Source organism: Heterocephalus glaber, unplaced genomic scaffold, assembly GCF_053883595.1.
Source record: "Heterocephalus glaber isolate CG9 unplaced genomic scaffold, H.glaber_assembly_v1.0 deba00001472, whole genome shotgun sequence".
NCBI classification, from domain to species: domain Eukaryota; kingdom Metazoa; phylum Chordata; class Mammalia; order Rodentia; family Bathyergidae; genus Heterocephalus; species Heterocephalus glaber.
The window spans coordinates 93,137,971-93,159,954 of record NW_028258315.1 but is presented as its reverse complement, the minus strand read 5'-3'; the positions used below and the strand labels follow the sequence as shown (position 1 = coordinate 93,159,954).

Sequence of the window (21,984 nt, the reverse complement as noted above, 5' to 3'; positions counted from 1 at the left end):
ATCCCTATGCTGGCACCACACCGTGTTGATTACTATAGCTCTACAGCCAGCTTTGAAATCAAGAACTGTGACTTCTCCAACTTTGCTCTGACTTTTCCACATTTTTTTTACTATGCTGAGTCCACTGCATTTCCGTGTGAACTTGAGGCTCAGCTTACTAATTTCTACAAAAGCAAGCGGCTGGGGTTTCGACAGAGATTCTCTGTGGTTTGGATAAGTGCCCCATGTGTTAAAGGGTGGAATTACTGGGAGGTGCTGGGACCTCTAGGAGATGGCGCTCTACAGGAGGTCCTTCGGTCGCGGAGGGCGTGCCGTGCAAGGGGACTGTGGGACCTGTGCTCCTTCCTTTTCCTCTTGCTTCCAGGCTCATGATGGAAGTGGTTCTGCTTCCCCACGTGTTCCCCGCCATTGCCTTTCAGCACCCTTACCAGTGACCCGGAGGAGTAGGTCTGTGCAGTCTTGAACTGGAACCTCCACAGTGTACAAGAATTGCACCTTATGTATCGACAGAAAGCTGACTAACACAGGATCATATCAAATCTGAGGATCATTTTGAAGTATGCTGCCATCTTAGCAGTATTAAGCCATCTAATCCGTAGTATGTGTTTCTACTTTTTAAGTCTTTCTAAGATTTCATTCAAAAGTGTTTGTATTTTTCATTGTACAAATATTGAGCTCATTTTTGTTAAATTTACTCCTAAGTCCTTTATTCTTTTCAATGCTATTGTGAATAGAATTACTTTCTTAATTTCATTTTTATTTGTTACTGATAGTGTATAGAAATACAATTAATATTTATATATTGATTTTTTAGCTTGAAGCCTTGGTGATTTTGTTTATTCCTTTTCGTGGATCTCTTATTTTCCATTCATGGAACCCTGTAATTGTAAAGAAAGATAATTTTATTTCTTCTTTTCCAATGTAGATGCCTTTTATTTCCCTTATTCCCTTTTTTAAATTTTCTTCTAGTTAAGATTTAGCACTTTGACTATCATGGCCCCACTGTTGAACTCTAACACAGACATAATGAGTTTAGACAGACTGAGAAGGATAATATTAGTATGACTCAGAGAAAATGGACTTGAGGCAAGATCTTAAGAATTATCCTGGGACAAGATGTCCTTCTAATATTAATATGAATGCAAGCCTGCAATTTCCTTTGCTGGTTAGCATTGGAATCCACAAATTTGGAGCACTGACATATTGGGAGTCTGTACCCCCTCAGCTGGACCTATAAAATAAAGGGTCTCCAGGTGATAGAATACTCTGCTTCTGTATAAGCAAGGGAATCTCCTCTTCTGTCAAGCACTTAGCAGGTCAGACATTCTCCTAAATGCTAGAGGTACAACACTAAGAGAAAAGGCCTCTGTCCTCGAGGTCTTATACCTGATGGAATATAGACAACAAACAAACAAGTATATCAAATATTTATAAGCTATGATAAGGGTATGGGAAGAAACATACAGAGTGATATAAAAGAGTGGCAAAATTGGACCAAGTGGTGGCTAGTGTTTTAGGCATCAGAAACAGGTACAAAGCTCCTAAAATGGGCACCTTTAGGGCATTAAGGGAGGACTCGTGTACCTGGGACATATGATGGTCAAGGGGGAAGTGGATGAGGACAAAGTAAGAGGGAATGAACAGGGCCCAGATCAAGTGAGTCAGGGAAGTTCATAGTGAGGAGGGTGGTCTTTATTCCAAGTGGAAGGGCAAGTCTGAGAGGTTCTGAGAAAGGCATCTGTGGTCCTGATTTACTTTCAGCGGGTCTCCTCTGGCTGTGTCAAGAATGGATGCCACGGGGCAGGAGTGGAATGAGGCGTTACAGTGATGGCCAGATAGAGATAGAGAGCAGTGGTGGAACCCTGGAATATTTGGGTGGTGGGCTGACAGGACATGGGGAGAAGGAAGGGAGTAGAACTGAGGATGACGCCTGGGTTTAGAACTTGAACAGCTGGACACACGATAGTATCACTTACTAGGCTGCGAAAGACTGCGGGAGAAACTTAGCCATCAGAGCACTACAATTAGGAACAATAAGTGGATATCTTATTGAAAATCTGTGCTGTCGCAAGTGCCGGTGTGAAGCAGTTTATGGCGAAGGAAAATTAAAGGCTTTTAGTAAAAGAGGTATAGGAGAACTGTCTTTCTAATCCCCTGATTTGGAAAAATATTAGCAATTCTTAAGGCATGTTTACCGAAATTGATTTGCTAACTGCTCGGTAAACTCCTCTTTGCAATGTTTTATTCATCTTTTAATAGAGTTCTCTATTAGTAAGTTCAAATATTTTTAATTAAGAAAGAACTACTGCCCTCTGGGTAACATTGCCACCGTGTAGATAGCTGGTAATTAAACCTTTCCACGCGTATAACTGCATTCAAAGAATTGTGAATGAGTTATTTTAAACCTGCAAATGCTACTATGTGCATCTTTAAACAAACAACAAAAAGATTTGTAGAACAGACTTTGTAACTCCAGAAAATGTTTGAGCTATTCAAGAATGGTTACTTTCATATGAAAAACAAGATAAGCTACCCTTTCCGAATTCAGGTATTCTCTTTAGGAGGAAAAAAGCATGACTTTTTACAGGGAAAGAATTGTAAAATGAATCACGTAACTTTGGACTTTAATCTTCACATCTCTATTTTGAATATCAAAACTGAATTATAGAAGAAAACTTTTAAAGATATTTTAAGCCATAGTGTAATCTGAGCCAGTTTTTTTCATTTAATTGTCAAGCCATTTTGGGCAATATAAAAGGATTAGTTTCACTGACTCCCTGATTTAATCGCACCCAGAACTGGAGCAGGAAATATCTATCATCATATTTTTTAAAACTTAATAAAAGTCTATGCAATTTGTGCTCTACAAACTTAAAAGAAAGTGAATTTGTAAATTGAGAATTTTAAAAGCGTTGTTCTGTTATATAAATTCTGCATTTTCTAGGGTATATAATACTCTTGTGTTCAAAGGAAAGCCATCTGTCTCACTCTAAGTTTGCCACTCGAGTATGCCATTTGCAGCTGTTTTCCAACAATACCCCACTGTTTAAGGAACTCATAAATGTCTTTCCAACCCCCATCTTGCTTCGGCTACAGTAATCCTGCATTGTTTCAGAACACCTGTTGAAGGTCAGCTTGCCCTGCATATTGGACATGTGTCCATCAGCCTGGCATAATGCGCAGGCTCACTCAGGGGCTGCTCGTCCTCCCTGGAAGTTTCCACCACGGGTGCCCACTGTCCTCACGCTGCCCTGAGCCGTCTAATAGCCAAACAAGGCTCTCCCTCTGCAAGTCTGCATTTTTAGCCTTCCAAACTGAGAGGTCAAGGGTGATGGATACTGCCTTTCAGCACCAGCCAGAGTCAGACAGACCTGGATTCAAGTCCTGGCTTTGTTCCTTCTTACCTATGTGACCCCAGACTTGTTTGCTAACCTCCTTAAGCCTCAGTAACCTGCTCTGTAAACTTGGTGGAAGTAATACTCATTCCATAGGATTGTTCTGAGTATTAAGTGAGAGAGTGCATGTAGAACACCTTCCCCTGTTGCTGGGGAGCTAGAAATGTAAACCTGTATGCCTTGCATTTCAAAGCAAATGAAACTTTTTTAAATTTATAAAATTCCAGAAATTAATTACAGCTACTGCTCAGTATGTGGTAGCTGTATGCTTACATACATGTTGCTTTCTGTAGTTGAATCCAGTGCTAATATAGTGAATTAATGTATCTGTTCTGCCAGATAACAAAGTGGTATTTTCTCAGGGATACCCTAAAAATGTTTCAAAACAGGAAGCGGTACCTCTGGTCATTCCAGAGGCCAGCCTCTGTGTGCCTGCCTTGTTCAGAGAGCAGAATTGTAGATGCCTTTCTTCGTGGCTGATAGGTGGAACTGAATTTGAGCAGAACTAGTAGGGGTTTCATAACCCATAGCTCTACCTGTGGAAAGAATATTTCGTATATTAAATTGGACACTCCTACCAATAAATAGCTTTTGGAAAACAGACTGATACTTGATATTTTATCAAAAGTGTACTCTTTCCTTATTCTGAAAAGATAAGGTCAGATCTCATTTTATCTGTCAATGTACTGTGGGAGATAGTGCTGAAACTACAGAATTTGTTGATTAAATAATAGCTGTGCTGCCGGTGAAAGGATTTGAATTAGGCACAGAAACTTCCCAGGTGGAACTTGCTCCTGACACTACCTTCATTTTGAATAGTTTTCAGTCCAAACTCCTGCTGTTTCTTTGACTTACTTTGCATCCAGTGTTTAATCTGCTTTTAGAGGAAGCCAAAATGGTCCAGATTAGAAGCATGCTAATATAATTACAAATGGAATTATGACCAAAATTTTGAGTGCTAGTACAGAATAGTAAGATCATTAGGTCATTTTGTTATCACTTTTCTGAGCAGCTCAGGGTATACAAAATGTGCCAGTTACTGTAATGAAGAGAAGAAATTTCGAGTTTTCAGAAAGTCCAAGAAGGTGAAAGGACTTGACAAAGAAAAGGACTAACCAAAGTAGAAGTCAGTGCAAATGCATGGATTGTTTGGCCAAACACTCTCAATTCTCCAGCGTTCTAATGCTAAGGTTAGCATCTGATTCATCAGACACTCCCTGTGAAACCTTGTCTTTGCCTTTTTCCCAAGTTTAAATAGGGTCAAGTCAAACTCGCCGTTCTCCTATGTGGGGGCACTAGGCTGGGGCATGCCTAACACTGAGGTTGGAAGTCTGACTGAGAACCCTTTCTGTGACTTGAATGGAGCGGGGAGCCTCCCGCGTACCAGGCCCTCTCCAGGGTGCTCCATGCTTTCTCTCCGGGCCCGTCTCAGCCCCTTCACAGAGGCTTTAGTATTCCTGTGTGGCAGACAGCTCAGCAGACAGGCTCTACCTTCCTCACGTCTAAGCGACAAGGTAGTGTCAGACCTATGATGTGGGGCCCGAAAAGCCAGTGCACCCTCCGCCACAATCAGAGGCCACTGAAAAGATTCTGTGGCCACTAAAACAATTAACTCCGATTGCCACGTTAAGCATTTTTTGGTTTTGGAAGCAGTGTCTCGCTGTGCGGTTCAGGCTGGCCTCGAACTCATGGCAATCCTCCTGCCTCAGCCTCCTGGGTGCTGGGACTACAGGCGTGCACCTAAAGCATTCTGGTGTGCATAAGTCCACAGAGGATTCAGTTTATGTGTCACAGTTGTGTCAGTCAAACTGCTTTTCATTCTAAACAGCTTAAACTCACTTAAAGTTATTGTCTTCTCCCTCTGCTATTTTCATTTCTGTAAGCAGTCTCAGCTGAACCTTTAAATAATATTGTAAACGACCATTTATTGAATGGCCCCTAGCCTTGTTTGTGCCCGAGGCTACAGTTGCCTTGAAGATGGTGGATTCCGGAATGTAATGTCAGAGCTGCTCAGCTTGGATTTACCAGACTCCTTCGAGTGTATGGTTAGTTGTTAGTTTTAGTTAGGTATAGTTTGTTGTTCGGGGAAGCACCCTGAACTTGGAGATAGATAGGTGCTGGAAAGTTAAACCTTGTTTTAAACCTCACTATAATGTTAATAGAAAGAGTTCAGCTATATTTGTCATGTAATTCTTTCTGAAAATTAGCAAGCTATCGAGGTAGAATGTGTGGAGATGTATTTCTCTTTAGGTCATGGATTAGCAAGTATAGCACATCAATTTAAAGGTCTTTTAAAAACTCTCTTCACGCCCACCCTCTCCAAAAAGAAGAACCACATATATGGAAGTTATCTCTCTCTTTATAAGGAATTCTGCTAGCACTGAGTCTGGCCACCCAACACTTCTCCCCCTGAGTAGATAAAGAAGTGTGGGTTGTATCAAGTGTTGTCAAGGGTCACACCCCAAAGGTTCGTGACAGACGCTTAGCAGCACTGGCTCTGGCTCTGCCTCGGGCCTGTGACTGACTCCCTGGCATAATCTCTCTCTTCTGGTCCTCTCAGATGGACTGTCCCGGTTTATGCTGTGTGAGTGATGTAACGTCCCTTAAATTTTGCAGAGATCTTCAAGTTGTACGTGGCTTCTCTTCAAGTTTTAACTTGTCCTCCTCTGCCTTGTGAAGACACTTGCTGGAAGCTACCGCAGGCTGTGGACAAGCTGGGTGCACACATGTGAGTCCCTTGCAGCTCACGCCTGTGCCTCCTGTCTTATCCGTGCTGTTAGTGGGCCTCTGTCCCCTGTAAACCAGAGCACTCTGTAGGGAGACGGCTCAGGGGTCAGAGACACATTTTCAGGAGTACCAGCTGGTGAAGAGATGCCCTGGAACCCTAATCTACCGTGAGGTATTATTTAAAATGTTATCATAGGGATAGACTGCCTACAGAGAGCAAAGAAGAGGAAATTAATCCTCAAGTTAAAATGGTAATGGATGTTTAAAATTAACTTTGAGAAACCGACTTTCTACTTTTCTTGCTAGCACATAGGGGTTAAAAAACATTTGCAGAACTTCTTAATTACAACTACAGATTTCTCCATAATAAACATGAATTTAGACCACCACAGATACTGACTCACCAGCTAAATTTACATTTTTTTCATTAGGACTGCCCAGAATGAGTTGCCAGTGGCTAACAATTGCTTTCTAAGAAATTCTTTCTGAACCGCTGACTTCTTTGTTCTTGTTGATTATGGGTAAGAACACATATCAAAAGCATGTACTTTGGTGCATTTCCACAAACTAAATAGACCCAAGTAACCATCATCTAAATCGGGAAGGAACAACACCCACCTGCTGGGATCTCCAGGCCTCCCTCCCGTCACTGTCCCTCTCAACTGACTATCTCCAAGATTAGTTTTACTACTGTAAGTTCTTCTGTGCCTAGCTTTTCTCACTTAGCATTTTGTTTGGTAAGATATAACACACTGCTCATCTCGTTGCTGTATAATATTCAACTATGTGAATATAACATCATTTATTTATCCATTTTATTGGACAAATGGATAGTTTTCATTTGGTAACTATTAAGAACATGTCTTTTGGTAGAACCTTGGACATTTGTAAGATGTGGACAGGAAGCCATTTGGTCTTGCAAGGTTTAAATTGTTATAGATATTTTCATTTCTGTGACTTTGCATCAGTATTACTGACTTCATTTCATTTCTTTTTGCACCATAATGCTCCCTATACCACGGGAGTCAGGCAGTGTCTCAGAGAGATTTATCAGCTCAAGGATAGGAGTAACATTCCTAGTTGTCTCCCAGTTCTGTTCCTTTTCCATCTATAAACAGCAGGGTGAAGCTCCCAGTTGATCTTACCGCATAGCCAGGTCACATTTTTCTCCACACCACCCCTGTAAATTTAGCCTTGTTTTACCCGAAGTTCAGTGAAACTGCATCTTATCTGAGGCTCACTAAATTCTATGGGAAGATATTGATCAATTAAGCAATTCTGTCTTAAAATCTTGAGAACTGGGCTTGGGCACAAGGCATCAAGTGGAAAGGGTTTTTTTGTTTTTGTGGAGTTTTTTCCTCTTTGCTGGAGTTGCTTTCCTTTTAATCATTATCAAGGCTCTATGTGATTATTGCTATACTTCAGCATATGCTACCTGTTATGGCTTGTGTTTAGATGTCCCCCAAAGCCTAATGCAGCTTTAGGATGGGCTTTTTCATAGGTGGCTAGATCTAGAGTGTGTGACACTGGAATTGATTCATAGTGCAGTGCTGGGCCTGAGGGCACTAGGATTAAGGGTATGAGTCTACCTGCCCTAAGTAGCCTGGATAAGACAAAAGTGACAGGAAGATGCTGTTAAGGACCCTTGTTGCTTTGCTACCATTGATCCGCCATGAACTGTTGCCTCTTTGCCATCCCACCCTGCCTTGGAGCAGCCGATTATGGACTGAAGCCTCTACAAACTGTGTGCTAAATAAAACTCTCCCCCTTTAATTTGGGGTGTTAGGTATTTTGTCTTGGCAACAGAGAAAAGTAACTTAAGACACTACCTTATCTGTAATCATTTCCTTGGAGTTCTCCTTTACCCTGCTGGCTGTAGGACCTATAAAAGCAAGAGCTGTGTATGAATTATCTTTGCGACTTCACTGGCTTTGGCTCCTAATACCTGGAAAAAGACTGATGAATGACTCTGACTTAGTGAGCAAAGGACCTGCCTAGAAATCTGAACACAGCTGAATAGTACAGCCTTCAGCCCATTGCTTCACTCCTAAAACAAATCTGATTGATGATGCCTTCCCTACAAGGATATTTTGAAAAAGAATTGAGTTATACATAACATCCTGAGCCTTTCAGGGTTACAATTACATAAGGCACTTTACCTCTCAGCAGTTGCATAATTTAGTTAGATGACATCTTTTGCTGGAGTCCACTTTAATGTGAAGACTTTATTGCAAGCCTCCTTTAAAATAATAATAAATGATTTAGCCTTTCTGGTGATTTTGAAATGGCTTAAGAAATTGCAAATCAAAAATGTGTAGAGAACTAAGTTAATTACCTGTCTCTGCCACCCCTTGCTCTGTTCGTGACCCTGAAGGAAGTTGCTTTCTTTTCTCTGCTCATTTTTGGCTACCCCCTCCACGGTGTTGTCAGAATACATTTTACTGTTGCATGAAATAAAGTCATGGAAATATAGAGCTCTAAACAAAGAGCCTGAACGGTTCCTGGCATGGAATAAGTTCTCAGTAAGTATTTATGGAGTAAATTAATGACTCAATCTATGAGATTTCCACCACTGCAGATACTGCAGTAGCCCAGCCAGCTACGGTCCCCTGCACCGTTCGCGTTTTAGTACTGCTAGTGACAGAGAGAGTCCTCCTGAAGACCACTTATTCCATCGTCAGCAACCCTCAGCGCTATCAACGCCACCTGAGACTTCTGGGAGGATACCTGTAACTCTGCCGACAGTTAGTCACTTCTGGGACGCATTCCTCCCGCATCATAGTCCTTAATTCCTGTTATGTCTGTCTTTCTAGACCAGGAGCTCCGTGAGGACAGAAGTGTTCCTTGTTTCTTTGTGCTCCCGGTGCCTGGCATGGTACAGAAGGATAAAAGCCTGGCAAGAGGGGATAGAGACAGTAAGGAAAGAATAACGATAACAGTACATGTGCTGATTGCCACATCAGCGGTCCCCTGAAGGGATGTTTTCACCCCAGAATGCATGTACCCATGACAGTCCATTCAGATTCAGGAAGAAAATCGAAAAACTGTCTTCATTTATTTTTTTAATCTCAACCATTTTAATGTTTATTTTTGTGTTCGTTTTATATTACATATATTAATACAGCTGTACATGAGTTTAATTTGTAAACATATACAGTAATTAGAAGCAACATGTACTATTTGGTGTTTCATTACTGTAACAAATACCTGAGATAATCAGCTTATAAAAAGAAAAGGTTTGTTTTGACTTACAGTTTCGGAGCTGTCAGTCCATGACCGTTCGGTCACATTGCTTTTGGGCATGCAGCAAGGCAGCACATATACAGCAACACATGCAAAAAACGGTTCACCTTGGGACCACGATGCAAAAGGGCAAAAGAGGAGGAAGAGATGAAGTCCCACAGTCTTCCTCCGGGGCACCCCCCTGTGAACTAAGACCTCCCACTAGGCCCCACCTCTTGCAGGTTCCACCATGTCTCCCACTAATGCCCTGGGTTGGGGACCACACCTTTAACACAGGAGCCTTTGGGAGACACTTAAAATCCAAACTACAGCATAGCATGTTCTGATAAAAGTTTCAACTCATAAGTTTGGATACTGCTAGTATAGCTGTTTCTCAAGTCCTTTGCTAAACATCTGATATGTACTGTATTATTTGATTTAGCCCACCACATATTCTGTGATGTATGCTGTGATCTCCATTTTACAGAAAAAGAAACAGAGGCACAGAGAGGTTAGGAAATTTTCCTAATCACATACAGCTGGGAAATGGAAGCATGAGGGCCCAGACTTAGATATGCCATTCCTGCACATCCTGTCTTATTTTTCTGTCTTAGCACCCAGAGTTTGTTCAGATACAATACAGGCTTGTGGATTAAATAAACAAATTCAATGGATGAAGTAATCAAGCTAAATATATATTAAAGGATTATTAAGAAAAACTGTGAACTTTAAAACGTCATTTTTCATTTTAAAAGTGTGCATTGGCAACGCCAAGGTAAATACCATACCTCTGTGACACTGGAATGTTCAGTTTCATTTCTTGACAGAAAAACTGAAGCAGAGGGCAGCCAGTCACTTGTCACTGTTATACCCAAAGTCCAGTGGTCGGCATTCTCATTGTCACATCTGATTACCAAACTATATTTTTTATTGAGGTATAATTCGTATACCATAAAAATTTCCCTTTTTAAAATAGACAATTCAGGAATTTTGATGTATTCTATACCCATTGCCATGACCTAATCCCGGATTGCTTTCATTACCCCAAAGGAAGGAGGCACTTCCCATCCCCCTTACAGCCCCGTCATCCACTACTCCACTCTCTGCTTCTGGGCTTTGCCTGTTGTGGCCTTTTCCCCTAAGTGGACTTGTAGAACGTGTGGCCGTTGTGCCTGGCTTCTTTTACTTAGCTTATGTTTTCAAAGTTCATCTAGACTTGTAACATGTATCAGTCTTTATTACTCTTTATGACTGAATTATATTCTGTAATATGAATAAATAAAAATCTATTCATCAGCTGATGCACATTTGGTTATTTTCACTTTTTGACTATTAGAAATAATGCAGCTAGAAAGATTCATGTACATGTTGTTTTGTTTTGTTTAGTTTGGTTTGGTCTTCTTGAGACAGGGTCTTGCTATGTAGCCCAGCTGGCCTTGAATTCGCAGAATCCTCCTGGCTCAACCTCCCTAGTGCTGGGATTACAGGTGTGCACCACCACATCTGGCTTCATGTACGTGTTTTTGTGTGCATGTATACTTTTAGTTCTCTGGGTATATGACTAGAAGTGAACCGCCAAGTCCTACGGTGACTCTATGTTTAACATTTTGAGAAACTACCCAACTTTTCCGAAGCAGTTACCCTGCTTTACATTCCAACACAGCAATGTGGAAGGGTCCCAGTGTTTCCACGTGCTTGTCAACACTTGTTATTGTCTGTTTCTATTATAATTATCCTAATGGAAATGAAGCCTCTCCTCTCTCATTGTGGTTTTGAGTTGCATTTCTCTAATGACAGAGATTTTGAGTATCTTTTCGTGTTTTTATTGTCCCTTCAACTACTTTTGAATTTAATCTTTCCTTTTTATTGTCTTTTATGTGGAATATAAATTTCATTCTTCTTATGACATTGTTTCTTTCCCCAGAAACTCTGTCCAAGCATTTTAAATACTCATAAATCCTCCTACAGATTGCTGGCCTCTCCTGGTGCCAATCTGCCATGAATATAAGAATGTAGCTGAGTTTCCACTCGCAACTTTCCAGAAAGTCTCCACATCACATTATTAGATAGTAAGCTCTTAAAAGCCTCAGATTATGATGATGGTGATGCTTTGTTTAAAAAGCACTAAATGACAGAACTAACAAATATTTTCAAAATTATTTTTTTAACTTTTTATACCCCTGTGAGGCAAAAAAAAAAAGAGAGAGAAAAAGCACCAATAGGAACTTTGAAGATAGGAAGTATGGATATTTGAATATCTAAAAATTCGAGTGTGTCTTGGAAAAAATGTTTTGTAGTACAACCAGTATTTCCAGATGTACAAGAAAATTTCAAAATTGCTTTTAAGTTATGTGTGAGTTCTGGATATAAATCACTCCACTCACATATGATGCTGATAGTTAAGCAATGTTGAAACTAATGCTTGCTCTCAAACCTAGTTTAGGCCCGAAAGAAAGAAAATTAAAAGTTTTGAAATTTTCATATGCCAATTTCTGTATATTGAAATAATAGTTACATTAACTTCTCGTAGTCTCGATTGTATCTATAGTATAATCCACATCTGTGTAAATGTATATTGTAGCTGTGAGGCCTTTCTGACTTTTAGTCCTTATGTCTTAGTTACTTTCTTGTCCCTGAGACACAGTATCCGACATCTGCAAATTAATGGAGGAAAGGATTGTTTTAGCTCACAGTTTGTAGAGGATTCAGCCCCAAATCAACTGGCTCCAAAGCAGGGCGGCATGGCAGAGGGGCATTGCAGAGGAGAAACCGCTCACGGTATGGCGACAGGAAGCAGAGAGATCAAAGGGGGGGGGGGGGGGCGGAGACAGACCCTTCCGGGCCCCGCCCCGGTGACCACCTCCTCCAGCGGGGCTTCACCTCCCAGCATCACACTCAGCCATGACCTCATCGGTGGGCTCATCCACTGATAAGTGTCACACACACCCCCCCGTCCCCACCCCACCCCCCCACCCCCCACCCCCCGTCCAGTCACTTCCCCAAAGCCCCGCCTTTGAGTGCATAAGGCTTCGGGAGGACCTCCAGATAGAAACCGTAACACCTTACATGTTCCTGTCTTGCATTTAGATTTTATTTGGTGCCTTTTAACAATAGTAGTCATTTTTAGTCTTACTGTGATTTGAATATATTTGGTGGTATTGCTCAACAACGATAAAATTCATCAATCCCAGTAAAAACCTGGCTTGTTTGTGGTAAGATGGTTTTCTTTTTTAAAAATTGCTTCACCACTGATAATACTGATAATCCCAGTACTCTGGGAGGCAGAAGAAGGCAGAAGGCAAGTTCAAGCCCAACTTGAGATCTTGCCTCCAAATAAACAATTTTATGAAGGACTGGAGAGGTTACAAAAGCTCTGGGTTCAATCCCCAGTACCCCTTCCCCAAAGAAAACTGCTTCCAATTTTTATTTATTCAATCCACATATACTGGTTGAGCACCTACTAGTCACCAGTGGGACTAAGACAGTCATGACGCTCCCCATTGCCAGCTTCGTAGTCTATGGACAGTTACATAGCTGCAAAACTTAAACTGTGACGAATGCTAGAAGTGAAACTTTTTGAGTTGTATGAGAGCACATGATAGAGGAGCTGACTCAACCTGTAGCTGTCAGAAAAGGCCTCCTTGAGGAAGAGACATAGCGTAGAGAGCCTAAAGGAGGCCGAGCAGCCAGCCCAGTGGGAAGCAGAGGGCCCTAGCATGTACACAGGCATGAGCTTGGTGCTTCTGAGAGCCTCAGCCAAGGCCGTGTAGCCGAGCTGTCCAAGGCTGAAGACGAGATGAGGAAGGCAGAGTCGACATCTCACGAGATGTGGGAAGGATTTAGGCCTCTGTCAGCAGGGAGCCATCATGGGCATTAAGGCTGTGAGGTAGCATTTTTGGGGACCCCCATAAAATTAAGGCCAAGTGACCCTTTGTTCTGTTATTTCTTGCTCTCTCGGTCAGGAGTACAACTGGAGAAATTATCAACCCAGCGGAATGAGTGAGTCTGAGTTGCAGATGTTAGCAAGCCTACGGCGGCAACAGAAGGAAGAGTTGGAGGATCCCGGGGCTCCCTACGGCCTGAGTGCGTCCCAGGTGGACAACTGCAACGTCAGCATAAGCAGCAGCAGCGACGACACAACCACCTGGAACTCCTGCCTGCCACGCGTGAGTTCTGCACCGTGCATTCATCCCATGGCCTTCACATCCAAGGAGCGGCTTTGGGAAAACTAGCATCAAAATGAGAACACTCCCCACAGGAGATGGTCATGGCTTATTCGGAAACAGTGCTTTCAGACAGGAAATTAGGAGATACCATTGTCTTTTCTTAAATTGTCTTATTTACTCTTAGAAAATGTGTGTGTGATACTCGATTGTCTTGGTCCATTTTGTGCTGCTATAACAGAACACAGGAGACTAGGTGATTTATAAACAACACAAAGAACAGATTTATGTCTTACAGTGCTGGAGGCTGGGAAGGCCAAGGTCAAGAAGCCTGCATCTTTTAAGGGCTGGCTCTCTGCGTCATCCCATGACAGCACAGAGGGCAACAGAGCAAGAGAGAGAGGCAGCAGAGCTGGTGGGAGGGGCTGATGAACCCTTCCGTAAGCCACGTGTTCCCATGGTAGCTGATCCACTCCCGCAGAAGTGGGTTACTCCTTCCGGAAGGCAGAGCCTCAGGGACCTGACAGTCCTCAAGGGTCCCGCCTTGCGACACTGTTGCTTTGGCGGTTACACTGGTAACACATGGACTTCAGGTTCAAAGCCATAGCGGTGATGTATAAAACTGTACATCGAGAGACAAAAATTAATTTTCCTATAAACGGTGAGTGTAGTCTGCCCACAGAAGAGGCTCACTATCTGTTAAATAAATATTTATTGAATGAATGATCAAAAGGGAAAAGACTATAGATCTACCTACTAAGTATCGCTCAGATGATGAGAGGCCAGAAAACCTCTTATAGATGCCTCTGGGTAGCTTTTGAGTCCGCCTTGTGAATGAGAGGCCTTGGCAGGCTGTGGATGTCTTACGGGCTTCTGTTCCCGCACGTCTACACAGCTGGGGCGCCTTCAGCGTGGCCCTCCCTCATGGGGCCCAGCAGACTGGCTGAAGCAGGTCTTAATCTTCCTGTTCTTCAGGTGACGGGTCCCAGAGTGGAAGCCAGTGTTTTAGCTCAGTCCACTCTCTAAGTATTGTCCTCAAGGCTCTGTGGCTGGCTTAAATAAAGAAAACAAAGCCTAAGTATCAATAGGACACTCCAGTACCTCACAGGAAACACCTTAAGGCAGAATAATAGAATAGTTATTGCTATAATAACAGTAATTAGGGCTACCATTTTCCTAAGCACCTAGAGCCATTTTAAAATCTTCATAAGTCAAAGAACACTTACATATAAAACCACATTCAGGCCGGGGATTTAGCTCAGTGGTGCCGCCACCTGCCTCACAAGCTCAAGGTCCTGAGTTTGATCCCCAATACCAAAAAATAAATAAATAAATAAAAATCATTAAAAAAAAACCCACATTCAACATCATATCCAACATTAAAATATCCTTTCATCCAACAATAAGTATAGTTTTTTGCTATATAACTTCTGAAGAAAAATTTCAAATCATATGACTTTGATTCACATTTTATATAACTGTGTGAAGACTGAGTTGAAGTATAGTTGACAGTGGATGTTGTCTCAAGTATTTAATAAATAATTATTAATTTTGCAATTTACTTTTTGTATGTTTAAGTCAGTTTTTTTGAGGTCTCCAACCTCTTTACAGATCTTAGAAATCTCAGAGGCCCTGGCACCCAGTGCTAACATGTGTTCCTTACATACTCTGTACAGCTGCCCTGTGTGATGAGCACAGAGTTCCTGTTCCAGAGAGAATACTGAGGCTCTGGAGAAGTGATTCACCCTTGGCGTGGCCTGACTCCTAGCCTGAGCCCCTAACCACTGTGATGTGACAACTTCTTCATATTATATTATAACGTAGCTGTCAAATGTGTGCTAAAGATGGTCCATGAAAGGTGCGATTTCTGTACCCTGGAGAGAACTTGCAAGTCTTTAATAGAAGAGGAATTAGTTGGTTTCCAGATGTGAAAGGGAAGGAAATATCCGCCTTAATTAGTGCTTGTTAGCTCCACCTTGTCCATCCTCCAAGTCTCCCGTGCCTCAGTTGTGCTTTCACGAAACACAGCCATCAAGCACACAGAACACCTGAATACATACCTGTCTTCTCCTTACTCTGGCTTCTGAGTATCCTTTTAGCCAGAGCCAAGATCATAAGAGTCAGTTGCAGATTTTTGCTACTGCAGTTTGTCATGGAGCTGAAACACTGCCTTTCTTATAAAATATTCCTCAGCAGTCATTTAAGCCACAAGTAAGAGAACAGTGGCCTCCTGATGGAGCTCATTCTGTTGTGAAGCAGCTTGGAGACCAGCATTATGAAGGGCAAGCAGAGGAATGATTATTTATGGACCGAGACATCTGAACTCTTGGTTGCCCTGGATACCATGTTCTCATCACTGGCCTGTTTTGGCAAGGACAGAAGTCTCCTGCATGACAACTATTCTGTTCTTAAAGTATACGGCCAAAAATAACACCATTAGTAATGAACTTAATAACCCCTCTATTTGAAAACAGTCTCTTTCTCGGGCAGAGAAAATATTGAAAATCCTACCTCTGGTATTCACAAGATATGTTTATTATTGCATCAAATTCAGCCTATTCCAATACTGAAACTATCCACAAATGGGAAATTGCATTCCCTAATGAACTCTGCATCCTGCCGCTCATAGAGAGTTTAAATAGAGCAATTTGCAAGCATTGTTGCTGTCTGAGAGTGGATGCCTTTCTCTATAAAAATTGTATGGGGATAGTGAAAAAGAAGAAATGAAAGAGCTCACAACTTTATTTATCAAAATGTTATCCTATTCCTCTTCTCAGTGAGTGGCACCACCGTTCACACTGGTTTGGGCAAGATCGCCCCTTCTCCCACTCTTTCACTGCCCACGTCCACTGGTCTCCACAGCCTGAGACACCACTCTTCACCTCTTACGCCTGCTTCACTACCAAATATCACAGCCTTGCCATGTTATTTTTCACCTGAATTCCTTCAACAGTTCGTCAACATCTGTGCCTCCAGTCCAAGCACCATAGCATGATGGTTAGGAATATCTATTCTTGGTTCAAATCCAAGCCACGTAAAGCCCTCAGAACTATGGCTGAAACATAATAAGCACTTAATAAACAAAGCTTAGTTTCCATTATTTTCTATACTAGTTGTTTTAGTTGCTTTTGTTCTTGCTGAGACAAAATACCCAACACCCAACATTAAAGGAGAAAGACTTATTTGGCTCACAGTTTGTAGAGGTTTCAGTCCATAGTTGGCTGGCTCCATGGCAGGGTAGCATGGCAGACCAGCATCAGAGAAGAAAAATTTGTGGCAGGCAGAAGGTAGCAAATCAACAAGGGATGACTACAGCTCTTTCTATCCCATGTGTCTTATCCAGGCTACTTAGGGCAGGTAGCACTCACACCCTTCATCCTAGTGCTCTTGGCATTGCACCATGAATCGATCCCAGCATCGCACTCTAGATCCAGCCACCTCTGAGAAATCCCCACCAGTGACCACATGAGGCTCTGGGGGACGTCTAGACTCAGCCATGACACTAGTGATCTTTCTAACGCCTGCATCCAGTCTCTTCAGTGAATCTCTTCATCGAGTCCTTCGGTGGCTCCCATTGCATCTCTAGTTTGTCGCACAGGGGTCCCCATGGTCTGACACCTCCCCCATCTCGGCTGCATCTCTTATTGCTCCCCACCTTTCACTCCGTGTTTTGGCTACAATTATAATCTCCTAAATGCACTCTGCAAACAGCAACACGCCACATGATTTTCCCCCAGGACAGCTCCAAAGCCCTCCAGCCCTCCTGCAGACTTCCCTGTGAGGAACGCTCCTTCCTCTGTATCCCTAGACCAGGAATATCTCCATATTAACCTTCTTTTGCTTGTTTGCCTTATATTAATTGATCGCACACATTTTTAAGTGATAGAGTGTGCTGTGGACTAGGCTGAGTGTTGGGAACACAAATAAGAATACAGTAGTCTTGAGATACTCACAGTTTTAGAGGGAGGCAGAGTAAAAGGTCACTGAATCCAGGGTAGTGAGTGATGAAAGAGCAGAGAGCTTCGGGAACATGTGGGAGGGAGCACTTCATTGCACCTGTGGGTTTCAGGGACACTTGCGCAGAGAGGGCCGCAGCTAAGCCAGAGCTCAAGAGTGAGTGCAAGTTCACCATGTCGACAAGAGGGAGGAAGGAAGTTCAGGTTCCACAGAGGAGCAGAATTAAGTCTGTGAAGGTGAGCACAGTCTCTCCTTTAACAAAATGACTTCCTCCTATGCCTTTGTTTCTCCATCAGCTTGCGTAAGATGTAACCAATTCTGTCCTCCCTCTGGGCTCTTGTCCTAGAGATGACAAAGAATGAAGTCCAAAGACACAGTGGTGGAGAACAAACCAAGTACAGTGGTACCTCAGTTTACAGACTTAATCTGCTTTACGATTTTGGGGATGGCTGCATTTCTGTTTGTGTGGGGAAGAGGGCCACGGTTGTGTTTGTCACTTGATGCAGTTTGAGCAGAAGCAGAATTTTGCTGGGCTTTTGTTTACAAACCAAATTGTTTGCAAACAGAAGCATATTCGAACCAAGGTATTCCTGTATAGTTTAGTAGAAAGAACAAAGAAAAGCTCTTGCTAACCAAGAAGGGCACCCAGGGAGGATGCCAGGGAAGAGCCTAAACTCGGGGTTTGAATGCCTTTTGGTGTGCACACAAAAATGACACAATGAAACAGTGAAGTTGCAGCTTTTAGCGAGGCTTCTGACATTAGGAGGAACAGACTTCCCTTGCACCCCATCTCCCCAGGGACTGTCTCAGTTTACTCAGGCCCTGTCCTTTGAAACAACGTGGTTGCTGCTTTTTAGCTAGGCCTCTGGCATCAGGAGACCAGCCTGCCCCTGCCCTCTAGCTTCCTGGGGCAAACTTTGTGAGCGTCTTTCACCTGTGCTCCAATTTTCCCAGGGCTTATCTCAGCTTACTGAGGTCCCTGTCCTAACAGTCTGTTGTTAGCAGCTCTCTACTCTAGCAGTTTTTGTTTTGTTTGTTTGTTGGCTAACTTTATTAAAGCATATGTGTTTTAGAGCAGTTTTAGGTTCACACAAACTAAGAGAAAAGTAGATATTTCCAAAGCCCTTATGCACAGCCTCCCCCATTCCCAGCAGGCTCAGTTGCAGCACTGACCACAGCAGTAACTGTTATCAGTACCCCACCCAGGCCTGGGTGTGAGCTCCTTGAAGACTGAGCAGGCCTCAAGCCTTTCACACCTTCCCACTGGGCCTGGAGCCTGGCACTGAGGCCCCGATGCTGGTGGTCAGGTACTGCTTGAATGGATCAATCAGTAATACCAAAAAATTCTTTTTTTTAACTCTAAAATAAGGTAATTTTCTTCTAAAATCCAATATAAACATCAGATTCGTTTTGCTAAACTAATTCTTGAGTGACACAGGTGGCATTTTATATTCAAAATTTGCTAAGTGGCTATCAAATAGACATCCAAAGGAAAGTCTGCCTTGGAGCAGGGCCTAATGCTCAATACTAAGGAAGAGAGATGTATGCAGGTCGCTCAGTGCAGTATCTTTACCCGACAGCTTCACACATACACATTGCAGTCGGAAACCTGAAAGCCGATGCACAATAAAATGAGGAGTCTTTAGCAGGATCTATTGTGTTTACTATATGTTTTGATTCCTTGGCTTTCCTTGGTCTCTGTACAGTTCAGAGTAATATGTACTGTTTAAAAGGTATTTAGATATAATAAATTAGTCATTTAAAAGTTTAATTAAATGTAACCATATTTCTCGTAGCAAATTGGCTTTTGTAGGCATCTCTTGTTAAATAAATCAAGTCTACTGAGAAATCCATTGGCCTTTGACAGATAAATTTTTCAAAGTTTCTGACTTAGAACCAAATTCAATTAAAACAATACTTTACAACTTCTGTGTAAACCAGACTACAACTAATCAATTTTGGGGGGTTTCTGTTTGGAATAACCCTTGAGATTTATTCAAAAACTGAGCTCTAGGCAGCCTTAGGAGGAAAGCTAGAAGTTAGTTACAATGAGTTTTTAAGTGAGTTTCATCTTGGTGAGAGATTTTTATTGGCAGTAGCATAAAGCCATAGTGTATGTGTGTGTGTCTTTGTGTGTGTGTGTCTTTGTGTGTGTATGTTTTCTTCTTAAGCAAAAGGAGCACCTAGTGATAGACCTGGCTTCACATGATGAACAAAAGAATACAAACTCCACATGAGCCCATATCCCAGCTCTGCCGCTTACTGGATTCACCTATAAAAGGGGAATAACAGAAAGGGTCCTGTATTGCAATTATGGGGACTGAATGAGTGCAGGGAATGCATGTTTGTGCTTAAGGCTTAGCAGAGTGAGTTCGCTCGGGACTGTAAAGCGGCTCCCTGGAGGGTATTCTCCTCAGAGGGCCACTTGGTACTGGGGAAAGGTTTCTGAGCCATTTTCCCTTTTTGTTCTACTGAGAGCCATAGGGATGGGCAGCAGTTCTCCTGTGCTTGTTTTGATGTGAGCTTAAACAGGGACCTCAGACCGACCCCAGCAGAGCTTTATAGATGGGCTCTCTCAGGATTTCATTCTCTTTGTCCCTCCAAAAACCTACATTCAAGGAAAGCATGCCTATAATGCATATGCTACCCCCTGAGCAGAGCCCCAGAGCCATCATTCCTGCAAGTTGAGAAATTCCCATACCATAATCTAGTATCAAGCACACAAGTCTTCTGAGCTTGGCCCCAAAAAAAAGAAAAAAATTTTAAAGCTCATTGCAAATATCCATCAATATGGCATGTTGAACAGCATAATATTTAGAGAAAAACAGGCAAACCCCACTTAATAAAATTAGAAGTATATGGTGAGTTTCCTAGACAGGTTATTTGTAGTCTTGATTAACCTTTAACATCACTGCCACTTTCATTGGTTTTACATAAAGACATAAAAATATTGTCTTTACCTTTTAACGTAGCAGTATTATCTTATCACATGTTCTCTTGTTTAGCCTTCACTTCTCTCCCTCACTCCAAAATTTCTAGCAGGTTGATCATAGAAAAGCAAAACTGCTTGCTTGTCCTTGGTGGCATTAATTTTGAGTGCTGTTTTCCTGGCACAAGTGCATAGCAACAGCGCCACCAACAGGACCTCTCCCACATTCCTGGGATCTGTGCCACTGCTCAAGAGCATATCTGTTTTGCATGATGGTTCCTGCCTGTCGTGTGTTCCGAATGTATAATTTAATGGCATTTCAGGTGTCCTACAGTTAACAGATCTTAGTATCTTCTGATCTACAGATTCATTAACTTCTCAGCTCTCTTTAGGTGTAATGAGTTTTCTTTTAATCCCCTAAACTAAAAGGGTAAGTTGTTGATCATGCTAAGCTCCAGATAAATCAGATGAGCAGATGTACTTAATACAACTATAGAAATGATATACGACAGCTGATACGAGAGTCAGTGTAATGTCTGTAGTCAAGGAGAAAATACTGAAATGTGCAAGTTATTCTGTTTGTGACTACGAAACTCACTCCGTGAAATAAACTTGCCTTGTTCTCAGTACTGTCAATTATATCTTACGTTTGTCCCAAATTTAGCAGTGTGACAAAACTTATTTTTTTAATTTTAAGTATTTAGTAATATATCATGAGAATTAAATCAATGAGTTTAAGGTAAGGAGGTGATAGTATTACATGTTTCAAATAAATGTGTTTCAAACAAGTCAAGGATGTCCACTATCACCACTCTTGTTCAATATAGTTTTGGAAACATTAGCCATGGCAATTAGACAAGAGAAAGAAATAAAAGGAACAAAGATAGGAAATGAAGAAGTCAAATTGTCATTATTTGCAGATGACATGATGCTGTATATAGAAGTCCCCAAGAACTCAAATAAATGTGTTTCAGGGTCACTTTTTTCCTGGATGAAAATTGCCATAAAGGCCGGGGATTTAGCTCAGTGGTTTTGCCGCCTGCTGCACAAGCTCAAGGACCCGAGATCGATCCCCGGTACCAAAAAAAAAAAAAAAAGAAAAAGAAAATTGTCATAATGGATTTTGCCACACGTGTTGTATAGGATTGGGGGATTAACCCTCTCCCTGAACTCCCGGGCTGGATTGGGCACTGCAGAGCAGTGATGAAAGAGGCTGAGCTGTGGGACCTGACTGGGCTCGCCTTCTGGCCCCTCTGCCTCCTGGCAGGCATGACCATGGTTAGCACCCACTGTCTGAATGTCCTCTTCTGTTACAAGGAATTGTCCATTACATCTGCTTCATAGGGTTGCTGTGAGGATTGAGTGCGATCGCATTTATCAAGAATGAGCACTGAGAAGGGCTCAATAAATATCAGTTACTGCTCTTTTGTTATTTCTTATTCATACTTATCTGTAGATATTGATTGCTGTCTCTTTGTATCTGCTTATGGTATTCTCTAGATATGGCTGAATTCCAAAATCAAACTCATTTTATTTTATTTTATTGGTACTTTTACTGGATGTTACCTACCTAAAAATAGAGTTCCTCCTA

At 42.0% G+C, this 21,984-nt stretch overlaps 1 protein-coding gene and 1 long non-coding RNA gene across 16 annotated transcripts in view; one reads left to right on the top strand and one right to left on the bottom strand.

The window, feature by feature from the left end:
- The window catches only part of Cfap20dc (CFAP20 domain containing), a 241,213-nt gene that overhangs the window by 157,874 nt on the left and 61,355 nt on the right, over nucleotides 1–21,984 (top strand). For 13 of the 14 annotated variants that reach the window (XM_021244038.2, XM_004864448.3, XM_087182493.1 and 10 more), the window contains one exon: nucleotides 13,307–13,510. In XM_021244038.2, coding sequence (XP_021099697.1) covers nucleotides 13,307–13,510 — 204 coding nt within the window. Of the gene's footprint in view, nucleotides 1–8,935; nucleotides 10,641–13,306; nucleotides 13,511–21,984 lie in introns of those variants that run through there. The other variant, XM_087182495.1, reaches the window with a different exon arrangement.
- On the bottom strand, nucleotides 3,800–12,145 carry LOC110345699 (uncharacterized). 2 transcript variants are annotated; one of them, XR_002389213.2, is made up of 5 exons: nucleotides 12,036–12,145; nucleotides 9,375–9,472; nucleotides 8,850–9,015; nucleotides 7,952–8,004; nucleotides 3,800–3,931 (listed from the first exon to the last, which is right to left on the bottom strand). It is a non-coding gene; the product is annotated as an uncharacterized LOC110345699 (long non-coding RNA). The 2 variants fall into 2 exon arrangements; XR_002389212.2 differs by lacking the exon at nucleotides 3,800–3,931 and adding an exon at nucleotides 5,588–6,189.